This window comes from Schistocerca cancellata, chromosome 9, assembly GCF_023864275.1.
Source record: "Schistocerca cancellata isolate TAMUIC-IGC-003103 chromosome 9, iqSchCanc2.1, whole genome shotgun sequence".
Lineage (NCBI taxonomy): Eukaryota > Metazoa > Arthropoda > Insecta > Orthoptera > Acrididae > Schistocerca > Schistocerca cancellata.
In genome coordinates this window covers 226,872,673-226,892,013 of record NC_064634.1, presented here as the reverse complement: position 1 = coordinate 226,892,013, position 19,341 = coordinate 226,872,673, and the positions used below count along the sequence as shown (strand labels likewise).

Genomic DNA, 19,341 nt, shown 5'->3' with positions numbered 1-19,341 from the left:
CACTTTCAGAGAATACACAAAAGATCAAAAGCAGGGTGGTTTGGTCAGGATGTGAATTTTGGTCCATTCGAGTATAGCTGCATGGTTTTATGACTGCTCAGTTGCTTTCGCGATTCACATTTTTGAGTACATGCTCTGCGTGCTATTGCAGTAGTGACTATAGTTAGCCGTTCTTTTATTTTGGGTAACTGTGTTGTAATTTCTGTATGTACTCGTACACTCTTCAAGACGCCGTTTAGTAGACTGTAGAGGGTGCTTCGTTCGATACTAGTTTTTCTCCTTACTGTGTCCGACGTAAGTTACGAGAGTCAGCCACGCATAGAGGGGGCACCATACAACAATGCCAGCCTCCAGAATGGCGCAACATAGTTACGGTCAACGCCATAGAGGGCGCACACAACACGGAGCATGCTATGCTTCCAACTCACGTCAGTCAAATAGTTCCCATCGTGGACTCACAGCTCCATTGAGAGTGTATCCAAAGTTAATGCGACAGTATCAACTATGGGCCTCAAGGCAGCATAAGGATTGTTTACATTTGGTGCCCAGAAGTTTCCAACTGGACATCCTTCTAGTTACGCAACTCACCGTCCCCTGGATTCGATTCAGGACGCTACGTGTTCAAAGACTGATCAGTGTAAGTGGTCATTGCACTACCTTGCTACGTGTAACTTTCCTTCTCAAGTTATGTAATGTATAATTACTCTTATTAAACTGCTATGAACGGTTGTTAATCTGTGTTGTCATTATTCTTGCCGTAGGTTGCATAACCCTATTTGGGACCTTGACCAAATCTCTACAGTTTCTGCGTGCAAGCACGCCACTTGAGTGACACCAGTTATTGTCGATGGTACAGGTCTCTCTTCCTGGCACAATTATGTTGGGCGTCCCGTGGTCTTCGGTGACCCGTTACAGACCGATCGCATTTCGTGTGATGTGTTGCCTTCATCTGTCTTTGTATCTATATTTCAGTGAATATATCTGCATAACACTGGTGAACCACACTTTTCTCATTAATTGCAAGACTGCATTCAGGGGTGCTTTTTTTGCTGGCTTAGTTTTCGTTAACCGTGACACACAGAAGTAAGGATAAGTTTGCTGATGGAGAGTTTGCCGAAATGCATCTCGTGTATGCGATCTGTGAAAGCAATGGAAGAGTAGTACAACGACGTTATGTTGGTTTCCCATCGACGGCAACGCTGCTTTAGCTTCTGTTCGAGGGCTGTTGCATTGTTCTGTATTTTGTGTTGTATTACAGAGTTTTTAATTGTTGTGAAGGTATTTGCCTGTAATTAAAGGTAACTATGGTGGTGACAAACTGAATAAATCATGTAACGAGACACCGGACATCGAGGGTCTCTGAAATCAAAATGCTCAGAAAATGCCCCTGAACAACCTCTGATACTTTATCGGTGGAGTTCTGGCACCCCTTTACTTGTAAAAACTTCTTACGCTTCAGCCTCAGGTCATGTAAATGGTATCATTACCTGCTTCGATCCCTCATCGGGTTATGTTCGTCTGAGTTTTGCTTCAGGAAATTTTGTTGTCCTAAGGCACAACGACTTACCTGTCTGAATCTGCTCCTAGTCAGGTCACCGTTCAAAAGATCCTGAAGCTTATAGCGCTTGTATTTTGAAGAGATGCAGTTTACGTAAATGATGAGCTGCTCTGACTGTTGCACTTTCTCCGTTAACAAGTACAAGAATTCGTCTCTGTCCACTGACCGGAGAGACACTGAACCTCTTTTTCTACTACAGGCAATAATAAATGATATTAAAAAGGGACAGGGCGAAAGCTACAAAACAGACAAACAGGTATAGGAATCAAATTTTATTGATTATCAAGAAGAGATTAAAAGTGGGGTAGCCTTGTTACACTGATGAACGACGTGAAATTATAAGGCACCATTTATTTGCAGATATGAGGGCATTTAACTTTATTTCCAGTTTTGCTCTTTCGCATACGTGAAGTGAATGTATCAGCGTTACAATAAGCACAGAGTAAGGAGCGAATGGTAGGTTCCCACACTGGCTAGCAGAGCCATCTGGCGCTTTCAGAGCCATTGGGATGAGCTGCCGATGCAGAAATCGCTCTTGGTTCAAATGGTTCTGAGCACTATGGGACTCAACATCTTAGGTCATAAGTCCCCTAGAACTTAGAACTACTTGAACCTAACTAACCTAAGGACATCATACACACCCATGCCCGAGGCAGGATTCGAACTTGCGACCGTAGCAGTCCCGCGGTTCCGGACTGCAGCGCCAGAGCCGCTAGACCACCGCGGCCGGCAGCTCTTGGTTCAAATGGCTCTGAGCACTATGGGACTTAACATCTATGGTCACAGTCCCCTTGAACTTAGAACTACTTAAACCTAACTAACCTAAGGACATCACACAACACCCAGCCATCACGAGGCAGAGAAAATCCCTGACCCGCCGGGAATCGAACCCCGGAAACCGGGCGTGGGAAGCGAGAACGCTACCGCACGACCACGAGATGCGGGCCATTGTGTATTGATGCGACTATTTCGGCAGCCTTTACTCTTACATGTGTGATTCATTTGGTCAGAATTTTGTTATCATACACTGCTACGATGATGAACTATCTGTCACCTCACAGCCGGCCGGAGTGGCCGAGCGGTTAAAGGCGCTACAGTCTGGAACCGCATGACCGCTACGGTCGCAGGTTCGAATCCTGCCTCGGGCATGGATGTGTGTGATGTCCTTAGGTTAGTTAGGTTTAAGTAGTTCTAAGTTCTAGGGGACTTATGACCACAGCAGTTGAGTCCCATAGTGCTCAGAGCCATGTGAAGCATTTGTCACCTCACTTGTCAATAAAATGACCTTGTCTCTGAGGGTTTTGCATTTTTCCGGCCGTGTGTATAACAAAAAAATTCAGGACACGGTCGCTGAGTTTCTGGAAGGGAAACGTGACATTTTCAACCACCTCCTTGCCTGTGGTACACTTAAGATACAGCTCACGCCCACCACCTGAAAGGAAGACATTGTGCCTGGAAGAAGACTATTCTTTCCGAGGAGGCTGTTGAACATGTCATACGACTTTCTTTCTTTCTTTGCTACGACATGCCTCATACGTTTCCCTCGAGCCTGACTGATTTTTGGGTTAGGATTTCCCGTATAAGTCTTAATAGGCATTTTGTTTGAAACCGTTACCCGTTTCGTGCATCATCTACCCATATGATTTCTTTCGTTCTGCTGTAAATCCGTGAACGAAAGGCACACTTTTCCCGCAAGTTCAGTGATGCTACGCGAAAGCGATTCTGCGCAACTGCGTATACTAATACGATACGTGTCGTACGTGTATAAACAGGACATAAAGACGTATCCTTTGTAATTTGCGCTATGATATATCACGGGATTTGAGCGATCCGTGCGTGACACTTTTTGCTTCCTGAGAGCATCTGTGAACTGCCACCGGTTTGTTAGACGGCCACAGCGGATAAACCGTGAGCACGATTGTGAGAGGAACAAAATGGTGCCGTACCCGCGATCGCATTGGCTTTCGGCCAGAAGCGGATCTGACTTCATGCAGCATTTGAGCCCGCATACACAGGCCGTACACCGCAATATATGGCGGCACATTGATCTTTGTTTGACCGCCTATTAGGGCAACAGCGAGTCACTACTGCGGGGGCGGGCGGCGGCGACCGCCGGACCAAATCCCTTGGCGCTTTCCCAGCGACCCGCTCTCTGTCAGCTGCGCCAAGATTACTGCCAAACAGATGTTTTCTCGTTTATCCTTTCTTTTGGTTCTTGTCTTTTTTTGCGTCGACACGGGTCACTTGTCGAGAACAACGAGTTTACCATGGTATCCAGACATGGGTGGTACCAAAGAAGAGTGAAGGCAGAGTAGGCACATTCGATTCCTAAATGTGTAATTTGCGACCACCATCTTGATGAAGTCACGGACCAAAGCAGACTGATGCCACCAGCAGGTTCGACGGTAAAAATATAACGCGAGTAAGTTATAATAGTATAACGTAACTATCACTTCAGGCAACACTTCCGCACTACAGTTTCTTTCTGTTCCTTTTCCGGAAAACGTTATTCCAGGAGCTGCGCAATGTATAACACTCACTCGTCTGAGCACAACATCTGGCTCATTATGGAGGGATGTTGAGTCCATTTTTAGACAAACAAATGGGAAGCTCTCTAGATAACATGGAAACCAAACGTAGCCGCCATGGTCCAAATGTCAGCTGATAGCGTGTGTAGTGTTACATTACTAATTACTTCATGCATAGTTTGTGAAATGTATGTACGTGTTAATGGTGACTGAAATGAGAAATATATTAGCAGAGTAACATCAGCTATTTACGTTATCAAATAATTTTGTTGTTGAATACTACTTTACATCAGGGGGAAATGGAGTGAGGTTATATTGTCTTAAACAGGCTGACATCGTATTCGGGAGAATGGTGCCTCTCCGTCTATACGCTCTGATTTCGGTTTTCCGTGCCTTCCCTAAATTACTTCAGGCAGATGCCGGAATGGTTATTATTATAAGACCACCGTCCATGTGTCGCATCTTCGTCAAACTAGACCTAAAAGTCTGTAAATACATTTATATATGAATTATGTTTTTTCTTGTTCTTAAAATTTAATGCAATAAAGTGTCCAGTATCCTTGTAAAAGTGTTCCACGTATCAATAAAAGTACTACGAGAATATTTCCACAATTTATATTTATCGTGTTTGATAAGCTAATACACCTCACGCCTTTCTGAAAGTTTCAGACTTATTGATCACAAGAGAGAAGTTGCGTATGTTCTCGATCAAACGTTTCACAGAAAGAGGCTGGAATTGACCAACTTTACCAGAGCACAATTCTATCTGCTATGGCATGTAATGTACTTATTTGTTATTTTAAAAGTTATTTGCTGTCGAGTACTGTTTCTGAGTTGGGCCCCGATACTGTTGTAGGCGCTGATAATGCTCGCATGTACAACGATGATATACTCCATGGAGGCCAGTTCAAAACGAGCTAGTGGAAAAAATTTTCACTTCCAGATTTTTGACAGCAAGAATAGGAGAAATAGGGGAATAAAGTTTCTGATCATCATAACCAACGTCCTAGGTTAATTTCAAAACCTTCACGCAGTTTATTATGAAACGAAGAAACGTGTCACTGTTGACGCTAATTCATTCACTGGATACGGATTTAAGGTTCGTGGCTCGATGTGTGCTATTCTATATGATTTAGCTGTATAGCAGCATAGGGCTTCAATCTCTCCCTTCTTATTGAGCAACAGCGTTAACTTAGATTCGTCACTTCACTCGGTACCTAGTCTAATAAGTCACGCTAAAGACACAGTACTCATACTTTACAAAGGAGAGAGTAAATCCTTTTTTAGAATGTCTGCTGCAAAGCAGTTTGTGATCATCGTAAGACAAGATCCCATTTAAAGACATGCAATTATTTTAGTATACTGGGAATCCTCGCACAATGCATTATCAGGAATTTTTATCTAATGTGAGAACCTGTCAAATGAAAACCGAAGACCTGCCATAACGGGAAATTGGAATTGTTCCATTCAAGAGTAATCACCATACGTGTTAAAACATTTATCGCGCTGAGAGATGGGATACTCAACCCCTGCTTCGTAGAATGCAGTCGGTTGCTGACGGCTCCTCAACCGTACCGATTCTTGCACTTCCTCGTTTCAGTTGAAACCGACGTCTACGTATTTATTTCTTTACGTCGCCAAAGACGTGAAAATCACATATTGAAAGATCTAAGTTGTACGGGGTTTCCGAATCAAATCACTGAAGCGGGGCTACCGCCTGATTATCAGTATGGTTGCGGGCGTTATCGTGCAACGGATGATTCTGTCACGGTCCGAGGAGAAACGGCAAAGACGTGGAAACAGCCCACATATCCCCTGCCAAAGAAATCCGAAGCTGTTCACGCAACTTCCAGTAAGGCCATGATGTGATTCTTCTCCGACTGCAGGGGCCCTATGCTCGTAGAGATCCTCGAGCGTGGAACCAAATCACTGCGCAGCATTACGATTGGTTGGTTGGTTGATTCGGGGGAGGAGACCAAAGAGCGAGGTCAATGACCCCATCGGTTCAGGGGAAGTTGGGGAAGGCAGTCGGCCGCGTCCTTTTAAAGGAACCATTCCGGCATTTGCCTGAAGCGATTTAGGGAAATCACGGAAAACCTAAACCAGGAAGGCCGGACGCGGGTTTGAACCGTCGTCCTCTCGAATGCGAGTCCAGTGTGCTAAGCACTGCGTCACCTCGCTCGGTATGGCCACCACTGTGAAGACACTTTGCACAAACTGCGACACACGATTAAGTCAAAACGCCCAGGAATGCTGTCCACTTGCACGGTAACGCCCGCCAGCACAGTATCACGCGGAAGCTTCAGCTATGTGGTTGCGAAACACTGCAACATCCTCCATACGGCCTGGATTTTTCACCATGTGATTTTCACATCCTTGGCATGGACACCGGTTTCGGTCGGACGAGGAAGTGCAGCGGCCGACAGCATTCTACGGAACAGTAGTTGATCGTCTCGTCTGTTAGTGAGATAAATGTCTTAACGCTCATGGTGATTACTTTTGAACCATTCTATGGTCCTGTTGTGGTGAGTGTTTAGTTTTAATTTGACTGTCCCTCATAAAAACAAGGATGTTACGTTTTCTTAGCCATTTTATAGATTGTAACGTGGTACTTTCCTTCGTGGCAGATAGTATCAAAACACGCGTTTACCAGTAGTGATTCTTGTGTCTAAATTCAGTCAGTGCGTACTCCTCACATGTAACTCAAAATCTATTCCTCGTAATAGGTGTCAATGCGAAATGATAATAAATTTCATAAATCGTGTTAATGAAAGTTACACTTAAGCGGAAGTCAATACTGTGCCGTTGTTGTGGTCTTCAATTCGGAAACTAGTTTGGTGCAGCTCTCTGTGGAAGTCTATTCTGTGCAGGTCTCTTCATAACTAATAAGTATTGTAACTTACTTACAGTGGTTGGATAAAAATAAGGCAACACGAGAAATGCATGCTTGAACACAAATCCAGATGCTAACCATGCCTGCAGGTAGCGCTATTGTATTTGAACCACGAATGAGAGTGTGAAATGTGTCCAACACTTTGCAAGTAGTAGTCATGATCGGAACGGTGTTCTGTATAGTCGTGAGCGTGTTTTGTGGGAGCTAACTGAATTCGTATGGGTAAATTGTTGGGGCTTCTGTCACCACTCGAGCTCCAACAATTTACGGTACTGCCGTAACCGAGGTAGCCGAAATGTTGGCACCGAATCGACGATTAATACAGCACACAGGGAAATCGGAAAAGCATCACTTGCTAAGTCACAACGCGGAAAAACTGAATGAGAAGCGGTCACTGACGAGCGCTGTGGCGAAAAGTAAGAGGACAACAGCTGCAAAAGTCACTATAGAACAGAATGATGCACTCACGAACACTGTCAGCGCAAAAGCAACAGCAAGGAAGCCCCGTAAGTATAGAATTGCAGGCTGAGCTGAAATTCCAAAACCAGTCAGTGATGCAAATACCTGTAACAGCGCAGTCTTTGTCGTAATGCGGAAACGGAACGATTTATCTGACGTCCAAAGAAGTGTGATCATTGGCTCATTGGCTTTGGGGCCAAGGGTGAAAGTATTTCTGAAACGGCTAAGTTTGTAAACTTTTCCCGTGCCATCACGGTTAAAGCAAAATGGCGCTTTCCAAAACAGGCGCCGAGGCAACTGTGGTGAACCACGGGCCATAATGACTTCTGCGGAGATGTGTTCTGGCGAAGAGACTTGTAACAGTTGAGCAACTGACCGCTAGTGTGAACCAAGGAACCTGTGGGTCTCTGTAGCAGACGCCTGGTTCATGCACCCATGCTGACTGCTCTTCAACGGCGACAAAGGCTGGAATTTGCATGTCAATACCGCAACTGGACGTCGACTGAGTGACGACATGTGTTTTAATGACGTGAATCGCGTTTTATACTCTACCGGCCGCTGGAGGGTACAACGAGAAACCTCTGAAACATTTGCTGGAAGGGTCCAGACCAGAGGAGAGCTTTATTACTTGGGGAACGTTATCGTGCCATTTCCTGGATGTTCTCGCCATTCTGGAAGGCATAGCGGATCAGCACAAATGTCCCTCTATCCTTCGCAGCCAAACCAATTCCTACATTCAACTGTTTGTTTTCCTCAGCATGATCGCATTTGCCAACAGGATAATGCAATGTGTCAAATTCCACTCACCAACTTTCGTCTCCGAATGCGAAAATACTTTTTTGACGTTGAACTACATAGGAAGAAACGATCACCATGATTAAATAAGGGAAATCAGAGCTCTTACGGAAAGGTATAGGTGTTTGTTCTTTCCGCGCGCTGTACGAGATTTAAATAATAGTGAATTCTGAAGATGGTTCGATGAACCCTCTGCCAGGCACTTAAATATGATTTGCAGAGTATCCATGTAGATGTAGATGCTTTAACTTATCAGTGTCTGTCAAAGATAAAACCAAACTTTGAGTATTTGACGTACTCAGCGTCTGGGATGGATGTTCAATACTTAGAGACACTATTTCCACATGCGTCAACCGCTGCCCAGGATTACCACATGTACGTGACGAATGTAGTCTTGTCACCGTCCCGGAACAAAAAAGGCAGTGTAAGGTGTACTGTGAGTCAGATGCTAATCGATTTGAATGTCGAAACCCATTTCTATCAGGGCTTTGGGGAGTCAAAAGACATCACACGGCTGCATTCAGACTGGCACCAATAACATCGGCCGTCAGTATGGTAGCGGTGTGTCCGATGAGCTACGTCAGTTTATGGCAGAGCCAATAACGTTAGAATCTATTCTATCCTATATCTGTTCGAAATGTACGTGGCGAGTTCTGTATACTCTTACCCCGGTTACTGTAATAACCAGACAAGTTTTAAATAACCAGACAAGTTTTACGACTATTTGAGATGAAGAGAGAAACGTGATCCTTAGTGAAGTATGAAAGCAAGATGGCGAACACTATGCACACCTTCAAATAAATTCAGAAAAACAAACAGACCCCAGTTAATTTCAATGACTGTCATTCAGCATGTGTGTGAACACCAAAAATACTGAAAAGTGAAAAAACGTACATCACATTTGCAAACCGCGACCAACACAGTCACCACCGTACTTGCATAGAACATTAGTGAGCAGTAATAATAATTCGTACACAGCTAATGAGTAATTACTTTAACCCACTACTACTACAGTAGCATTTAGCATTAACAATTAACATATGCCACCTTTCTCACTGGAACACAGGATTTTCGATTTCATTATGTGGGTCTAAAATTTCCCATTTTACTTACGTTGTAGATTACATACTGCAATAAATATAGGACACTCCGCCTTCAGGCCACATGTGGCCCATCGACCATCCGACCACCGTGTTATCCTCAGCTGAGGATGCGGATAGCAGGACGTGTGGCCACCATACCGCTCTCCCGGTCGTTAGGATGGTTAAACTTCCTGGCAGATTAAAACTGTGTGCCGGACCGAGACTCGAACCCGAGTCTCGGTGCGGCACACAGTTTTAATCTGCCAGGGAGTTTCATATCAGTGCACACTCTGCTGCAGAGTGAAAATCTCATTCTCGTTATGGTGGTTTTCTTTGACCGGAGCCGCTACTAGTCGATCGAGTAGCGCGTCAATTGGCATCACCAGGCTGAGCACATCCCAAAAAATGTCAACAGCGCATGGCGGCCGTGATGGTCACCCATACAAGTGACGGCCACGCTCAAAAGCACTTAACTTCGGTGATCTGACGGAAACCGGTCTATCCACTGCAGCAAGGCCGTTGCCAGCAGTAAATATAGACATGCTGCAAAAATGGCGCGACAGCCACAGAACATGTATAATATTAGGTAACGTCTGATTGATTACTATTAAATTTTTAAGTTGTTGGGAACTTTTGGATTACAATGAAGCAGAGATTTGAGACCATAGATTCAGAGACATATCCCTGTTATAATACCGCTCGTCTTGAGGATAAAGCAATCGCCTTCTATCTTATACTAGACTTAAAAAATTTTAAACAGTCCAATATTTGCATATATGAACGTCGGTCGATTCAATTGAAGAAAACGAACTCATTTGAATTAAGCCGACTGTCGGTCGTATTGTGAACGATCGGGCGTTGGGATCAGTTTCAGCGAGACTGCGCACATACTGGAGTACTAACTTCAAAAGTTTGGCTGTCTTCGGCGGATGTCGATCGTCGGCGGAACACCCTACTGCCGGCACCGCTGTGGCCATAGCCCAAATCGTGTCCCAGCACATTCCCATATCTTCTGGCGACTCAGTATCATATTACGATATGATGTTGAAGCTGAAGGTAATCATCACATAACGTGACGGTCGTCAGGCAACGCCGAGTAATAACTGTATGTTAGTGGGTGCTTGCCTGTGGAGTTGGGGTTGGTGGACAGGTACGAACCTTCTTGAGGACGCTGAGGTTGACGTGCAGCGCCAGCTCGGTCTTCAGCTTGTCCGGCAGCAGACCCAGGGCCGTGTTGATGTCGCCGCCGCCCTGAATTCGCCCCCTGCAACCACACAACAAACATCTCTGTCAGATACGCGTTTTCCTTTTGTAAGAGATGGTCCTGTGTCGCAGAAGGGCAGAAGAGAAAGGCAGAAAATACGCTCTAAGGAAAAAAATAACAAAATTGTGAGGCATCACGATGGAACTATTCGAATTCGACGGAAATCAGTAGATATGACGCACACGTATAGACAAACAAATTATTGCAATTACAGAAAAAATTGATGATTTAGTCGAGATAAAGAGCTTCACAAACGGCGGAAGTCAATAACGCGTTGGTGCATCGCTGTGTCTTATGCAAGCAATTGTTCGGCTTGGCAATGATTGACAGAGTTGCTGGACGTATAGCGCCAAATGCTGTCCAATTGAAGCGTTTTATCATCAAAATCCGGAGCTGGTTTTAGGGACTTGCCAGCTCCGGGTTTTGACGCTGTAACGCGGCAGTTAGACAGCGTTTGACACGATACTTTTTAGAGGACAACCAACAAGGACCAGAAGTGGACCAACCACTTTGTGTTTTCCTCTTTTATAAATCATCTAATTTTTATGAAATTATAATAATTTGTTTGCCTGTACATGTAACTCACATCTACCGATTTCCGTTCCGTTCGGATAATTCGTTCTTGGTGCGTCTTTTTTTTTTGTCTTGGAATGTATATCCTAAAAGCCACAATTTCCATGTTGACGTCTGAGACGAACTAACTGGTTGTTAACATTCACAACAAAGAGATTTATAACTTTTACAACAATGTAAGAAAACCGTACCACGTAGAGTCCATAGTAGATGCAGTTGCAAGAGTAGGGCCTTCAGCAACACAGAATGTCCACTGCAAACTTTTAACGGATTTTCAAACACGAGGAGGAAGTTCTCAGATCTGTGAGTATCTTGAAGATTTTTTAAGCAAGAACCCAAAATGTTTTCCCAGATGAACTATTCGAATTCGACGGAAATCAGTAGATATGACGCACACGTATAGACAAACAAATTATTGCAATTACAGAAAAAATTGATGATTTAGTCGAGATAAAGAGCTTCACAAACGGCGGAAGTCAATAACGCGTTGGTGCATCGCTGTGTCTTATGCAAGCAATTGTTCGGCTTGGCAATGATTGACAGAGTTGCTGGACGTATAGCGCCAAATGCTGTCCAATTGAAGCGTTTTATCATCAAAATCCGGAGCTGGTTTTAGGGACTTGCCAGCTCCGGGTTTTGACGCTGTAACGCGGCAGTTAGACAGCGTTTGACACGATACTTTTTAGAGGACAACCAACAAGGACCAGAAGTGGACCAACCACTTTGTGTTTTCCTCTTTTATAAATCATCTAATTTTTATGAAATTATAATAATTTGTTTGCCTGTACATGTAACTCACATCTACCGATTTCCGTTCCGTTCGGATAATTCGTTCTTGGTGCGTCTTTTTTTTTTGTCTTGGAATGTATATCCTAAAAGCCACAATTTCCATGTTGACGTCTGAGACGAACTAACTGGTTGTTAACATTCACAACAAAGAGATTTATAACTTTTACAACAATGTAAGAAAACCGTACCACGTAGAGTCCATAGTAGATGCAGTTGCAAGAGTAGGGCCTTCAGCAACACAGAATGTCCACTGCAAACTTTTAACGGATTTTCAAACACGAGGAGGAAGTTCTCAGATCTGTGAGTATCTTGAAGATTTTTTAAGCAAGAACCCAAAATGTTTTCCCAGATGACGAGTGTTCGTCAGAAACAAAGGCATATTTAGGAGCGCTCCAAGAAGTGTGGTAGGACGGCTCTTTTTCTGTGTACACATCAACGTTCTGGAGGACATGCTGAGCAGCAATCTGAGACTGTTTTCTGAGGATGCTGCACGGTGTGAAAAAATGTCGTCTTTGAGTGGATAGGATTTGTATTTGGTGTGGTGAATGATATCTTGCTGTAGATTTGGAAAAAAAAGTAAGATAATGCAGTTGAGTGGGAAAAACAATCCTTTAACGTTCAAGCATGGTAGCCGTATTAATGGTTTGCTGCTTGACACTGTGAGGTCGGTTACATATCTGTGCGTTAAGCTGCAAAGAGAATGAAAATGGAATGTGGACGTAGGGTCATTTATAAGGAAGGCGAATGTTCGATTTCGGATTAATCAGAGAATTCTAGTCAAGTGTAGCTCACTTAAGAAGGAGACCACACAGCGAGGACTTGCGCTATCCGTTCTTGAGAACTGTTCTCGCATTTGAGACCCTCACGAAGTCGGATTAGAGAGAGGTACTGAAGTAATTCAGAGGCGTGCTACTGGATATCTTGCCAGGAGGTTTGATCAATACGCGAGCGATACGGAAATGCTCCGTGACTTCAAACGGAATTCTCCGATGGGGAAGAAGACTTTTTTTCGAGAAATAAAATTCAGGAAGTTTAAAGAACCGTTGTTTGCGACAGACCGCATAAAGCTCTTACTGCGAGGAACATACATCTCGCGTAATGACTGCGAGACGAGAGAAGTCACAGCTCTTACGGAGGCATATGTACAGCCATTTTCTTCATCGCCACGTTTCCGTGTGGAGCAAGGAAGGAAATCTCTTGCAATTGAACAAGAAACCCTCCGCTTTCCACCGTGTGATAGCTTACGGAGTATGCGGAGTGATCAGAAACTCTGGAAAGCTTGAGTGCTGAGGCGTTGGTTGCGTTGGTTGCGTTGAGAAATAAATGTTAAGAAAAAAAATTCGATACGTTACACCTCTTCTGAGTTAATTAGCAGTGATGATAGCCAGTCAGGCCGTTGCTCGAGCAAATTCGAGAGGTCCGCCAGAGATGGTTTCTCAAAAAATATACTTCGTTTGGTTTCCTAAACCCGAACAAGAGAGCTATACAAAATTGGGACATGCGACGGTAGTGTTGGCAGGCTGCTTGAATTTGGAAGCTCAATGGCCTGATTGGCTACCTTCACTGCTAATTAGCTCGCAAACTGCGCAACTTATCGAATTTATTTCTTTACAATTATTTATCAGCGCAACGTAACCTGCAACACTCTTAAAAGTTCTCCAGATTGTTTCTGACCGTCCTGTAGATATGGATGCAAACGTATTTACTGATCGTACATGAAAACACATACAGAGCTAAATGGTCTGACCCAGAAGAATGTTACAATAAATTACCATATCCCATTTTTTCTTCTGGAAATCATGAATATCAAACGCTACATCAGCTACATTTTAAGAATCGAACCGGTGACTAGGTAGTCACAGCCAGTAATTACAGCCCCTGCAACACGTGGACGGAGTGCGGCAAGCGGCATTTCTTTCTCTCCTTGCAAAATCTCGACAGCTGCTTAGGTGCATATGTTTGCGGTTTCTGGTATCTGACCAGGGGCCCTATTCTGTATCGTTCATACCGATCGGCGTAGTAGGTTTGTCGCGGTAGTTACGTCATTTTCGGTTCCTTACCGAAATATCCTATTCAGTAAGCTTCTGAGACCTGTTACCGAACGGTCCACCCACCGATTTTACGACAATTGGACCGAGAGCTTTTGGATTTCGGTGTGGCCCTGTCGATCGGTGAGCTGTGGTTTATGTACACCTATAATTTGTTATTTGAAACATATTTAGCGGTTTTATCTTTGGATGTAGTGATTGTGTAACTAAAGAATCACCAGAGGATGCATACAGTTGGAAACTGAGTTCATAATAGACTGTTTTCCTTTGTTAGAAATTTGGTTAGGTTGGGTTACTAATGCGAATGATTACACCTAAAAAAACCGTTTTCGGTCAATATTCTCTCAAAATATGCGTTATTTTTATGCAAATAAGAGTTTAAAGATCATTAAATATCAAGACATCGGCTGTGCTTACGTATATTATTTGAGTGTGAACTGACGTTACTAGTGACTTTGTGTACTTTTTACAACAAATGGTTTGCTTAGTAATGATCGAAACGTGTTTATAACTTTCAAGTAAAAAAAGTAAAGCAATCATGTGAAGCCTGATAGTGGAAACCTTCTAAACTATCACGCATTTATGACTTATGCAGCACCGTTTGGCAACGAAGCCAGCTTACGTTCCCTCTACGCCATAGTACAAGAATTGAGCGATATATGTTTCTGTTGTTTGGCGTGGCCAATAAAAAAGAAAAAAAAGTGGTTAGCGCGCGGGAATGCGAAATGTAAGGACGCGGGTTCGCGCATAAGTGGATAACAAACTGTTTTTCCTCTTCATATATGCAACACGTTCTGACACATTGTTATTCGTGTAAGTTAAGATTTTTCTGCAATACTTGTTATTACATGTAAGAGCACAATTCCTCAGTAATAATTTCGTGATTTCTGTGTGTTTGAAACACGAAATATGAAACTGCTGTGAGTGAAACAACAGACCTTTATATTTTTTCTTGTCAGGAATAATTCACAATTTTTTCCGAATATGTAGCGATTACCGAGTATGCGGTTAGACACGAATTTAAGAGCACAACATAAATTACTGGGAATGTAACCAGCAGCAGTCATCTTCATTATCTTGCTTGTCACAAGTATTTATCTGCGATAGAATCCTCAACAACAGTAGACAGAGATGAAAGATCTCCGCCATAATATTTTTAGACTGTAGCACCATATACGAAATATTTTCACTCATGAGATGCATGTTATAAACTTCGACGAACTGCAGCAGCTCTCGAAAGTGACTTTTTTCAATTTTGTTTTTAAGACCCAAATCGCTGACGTATCATACAGGGAAGTGGGCTACTTAATTATTTGGATCTTTTGGGGGCGAGTTATAACCACATTCTGTTTATCTTCTTATTCTTTGAAACTCTCAGAATCAATTTTTCGGGTGTTTTTATAGTTGTATTAGTACAATGTGGTACTACACACTATTCCTAACTCATTTTCAGAAACGTAAAGTACAAAACACGATGTCAGTGTGAATGAGAATAAGATAACATAATAAGGCATTTACGACAGTCTGCAGAATATGTCGACCCTTAGCCGAGGATACCTCACTGGAATCTTCTGATTTTTTCTTGTAGTTTGTGTAATTAGTGTAGATTTTGTTTATTGCTAGTGCGTAATTGTAGAGAGAATCTCCTTTGTAGTTGCAGTCTTTCATTGTTGTATAGTAAAACAGTTGTGGCATGCATGTAGATTTGCACCAAGTATTTCGCAGCTGCGCTTGCAATTAACTAGATATTATTTTCAGTGCTATGTTAATGTGTTCCCCTATTTTTGCTCTTCAAATTGTGTTTTTCTGTGTTGTCGTGTGAAATATTGTGACAATAATGGCGTGTGAAAAACGTAACACTAGGCTCCAAAGTAAACTGAGAAATAATAGTGACAACGAGCGTAGCTTATCAACACCACTGTGTAGTGAATTAACAGACATTCGAAGTAGTAATTTGGGGATTGTGCATAGGGAAATGGAGCGGGCGGCAAACAATGGCGTAGGCAGTGAAACAATTAGTGAACAGGGAAGCATTATCGATCGATCGCTTGGCAACAGCTCGCCTCAGGAATCCGAAATGACAGGACACAATTTTGCAAATACTGTAGATTCAGGTTTTGCGTCCTCACCGTTTTCTCAAATAAGTCAAGACACATTTTCTGCTTGTCAAAATGTGAATGTTGCCGGTGCAAATGCACTGCCGAAAAGCGTAGAGGAACAGATTCCAGACACTAATGCATTGTTATTACAGCTAATGCAACAAATGGAACAAAATCAGAGACCAACACAGCAACAGTTAGACACAATGGAACAAAATCTTCAAAAGTTAGACACAATGGAACAAAATCTTCAAAAGTTAGACACAATGGAACAAAAGCTTCAAAAGTTAGACTCAGTGGAACATAAGCTGGAACAAACACGTGAAGATTTAACTACTGAGTTATATAACATTGACTCCAAATGTCAAAAAGTCTGTAATGATGTAAAAACACAAATTTGTGAGTATTTTCAACCTATTTTTTCGCGGCATGAAAATGCATTACAGAATCACGAAGCAGCCATAAAAGAACTCCAAACTATTGTTCATGAAAATCACGACACCTTGCAAGCTAAAATTGACTCAGTTGCATCTGCCGATTCAGTTACGCAACTTGCAAAAACTCAAGAAAACTTAAAGGACACAGTAGATACGATTTCAACACAAATGGACACTCTGAAACTTGGTTCAGAAAAACACACTGAGGAAATAAGTACACTGTCGGAGAAAGTAGCCGAACTTTCGGATTAGTTCACTAACTTATCTGCAAAGGTAGATGATGATCTGAATGACACAAGACCTGTAGCCATCACTGACACAGAAGAGTGCGAACAAATTAGGAAATTCTAACAAAATCGGAATCAAATTAATACGCAACACCAAAGAGAAATCCGGGAAGTACAAGATCAGCTGACACAGGTAATACAAGAATTACGTATTTCAGAGGCCACTCGCGCTCCAATATGGGAAGAGGGACATAGAAATACGGAACAGCTACAAAATAATAACTCAGGGCACTTCGGAAATTATGAAAGAAATTGGCAAGGTACACCGAATTTTGAGATGGAACCGCCGACACGACGTAACAATGACCGATATGCTACTCGCCGCCACAATGATTTTGACTATAAGCTGTTCATTACTACACGTAAATTCAAAACGTTTAAGAATTCTGCCAACGACATTCATCCACAAGCGTGGCTCCATCAATTCTCTCATTGTTTTCCTCCCATCTGGTCACTGGAGCACAGGTTAGAATTTATGTTTGGCTACTTGGAGAATGAACCAGCTGTAAGAATGTGATCGGTCATTCACGATTGTCACAGTGAAGGAGAATTTTACCATGCGTTCCTCTCAGCATATTGGTCTCAAGCTACACAAGACCGAGTAAAACATAGCATCATACTGATGAAACATTTCGAACAATCTGAATTTTCCAGTCTTGTGAAATATTTCGAAGACATGTTGCACAAGAATCAGTACCTGTCAAACCCATACAGCCCTTCAGAACTCATCCGCATTTCCTTAATATATTGCCTGAACATTTAAGAAATATTATTTTGGCAGGACGTTGCAAAGACGACATTGAAGCTTTTCAGGGACTCTTACAAGAATTAGAAATTGACACAGACAGTCGCGGGATGCGAGAACAGGAAAACAATCACTACAGGTCACATCCGTCACAATTCCGTGACGGCAGAAACAATAACTGGACACGACAATTCTATTCTTACAATGTAAATCGTGACCAAAAGAGACACCACCCGTATGACAACCACTGGCAGAGTAATAATTACAGAGAGAGATCGCATTTCCGTAGTAATGAATATGACAGAGACACTCATAGAAACAGACAATTTGGCAACCAGAACAATTATTATCACGGGAGACAGAATAACTTCAGACGCAATGGTCCACCGTGCAGTGATAATTCAGGGAGAAATTCTCCACCACTTAACCGACAAGAAAGATACTGTAGGAACTACCGACATGACAACAGACGATGTGATCGTAACGACAGAACTGGCGGGATTTAAACAGGGCTGGGCCCTCTCGGCAAGGCGAATTTGTAGAAGTTAGGTCTCCTAATCCCAATAACGACATGCGCCAACAAAGAAACAGACAATGACTCGCACAGCAGGCAGCCACTTGCGCCTGCTGGCTCAGGGAAAAATAGCATTGACGCTAACCTTGAGCAAAATTCCAGTATTCTTTATGGACGAATACCGCATGATAATTGCATTCAAGTTGAAACTCTGTGTACTGAGAAGAGCAAAGGGTTACACCACCTCTCACATGTAAAACCGTTTATTCAGAGATAAATTGTTTTTTAATTTAGTCTTTGCTATAAAATTTTTCACTTCACATTACTAGTACTCTTTGTCACACTTACAAACTGTTAACATGCAACTATGTTTTAAAGCTAACTAACTATCCAGTCAACAACATAGGTAACTTAGACAAGTAATTGCGAATGCATTGTTATTGCGAACAGACGACACAGTGTTGTTATTTATACATTCTTCCTTGTTAGTTGCACGATTATGTAACGAATATACAGCTTACATACTTAGGACATATACTGTTAATGAGATTTTAATGCAACATTTTGGTTTATTTGATAATACATTCTGGATTTAAAGTACTTTCTGTGAAATGCCAGATGACACAGTGGTTGGTTTGTGTGACAGCTACACGATTTTGTCACGACGCTGCTAATGAGTGACAATTTACAATGTTGCTTTTGCGGTGTATCTGTTTTATATCTGCACAGTTTTTTCTGAATTCTTCTGTAAAGTGAGACATGTTTTAGTAGTAACTTCTGTGGTATAGCTACAAGGAGACAGCCTTTTCCGTAGCACAACAATACATTACAGCACAGTACTTTCTTCATCACAACAATAAGTGTAATAACTGAGATATCTATACACAAAGCATTTCACTTTTGTTTATCATGAGGTAAGTACATTGACTTCTGCAGAATTTAGCTTTCGGAGGACAATAACTACGACACTTCCACAGAGATTATCTTACAGCAAGACGCACATTTAGCGCTACAGGACACGTATTTGAGTGATTAATTTTGTACTTAAAAGATTTATTTTTAAAGATTTTTGAATTACAAAGAAAGTTTTCCATGATCCATTTCATTCCATTGCTGTAATCTGTAACACCTGAGGGTATAATTACAATAATCCTCAGGGGGGTACATGCCTACTTTGCGTACCATGTGTTTGGCAAGCACAAGGAGCCCTAGCTAATATGGTATTTGCTTATACAACTTTACACATCGGTACCATATTTCTCTAACACTA

At 42.4% G+C, this 19,341-nt stretch overlaps 1 protein-coding gene across 1 annotated transcript in view; it reads right to left on the bottom strand.

The window, feature by feature from the left end:
• LOC126101299 (cyclic nucleotide-gated cation channel alpha-3-like) overlaps positions 1-19,341 on the bottom strand; it is an 881,849-nt gene that overhangs the window by 109,906 nt on the left and 752,602 nt on the right. The window contains exon 13 of the mRNA XM_049911978.1: positions 10,474-10,579. Coding sequence (XP_049767935.1) covers positions 10,474-10,579 — 106 coding nt within the window. The remainder of the gene's footprint in view (positions 1-10,473; positions 10,580-19,341) is intronic.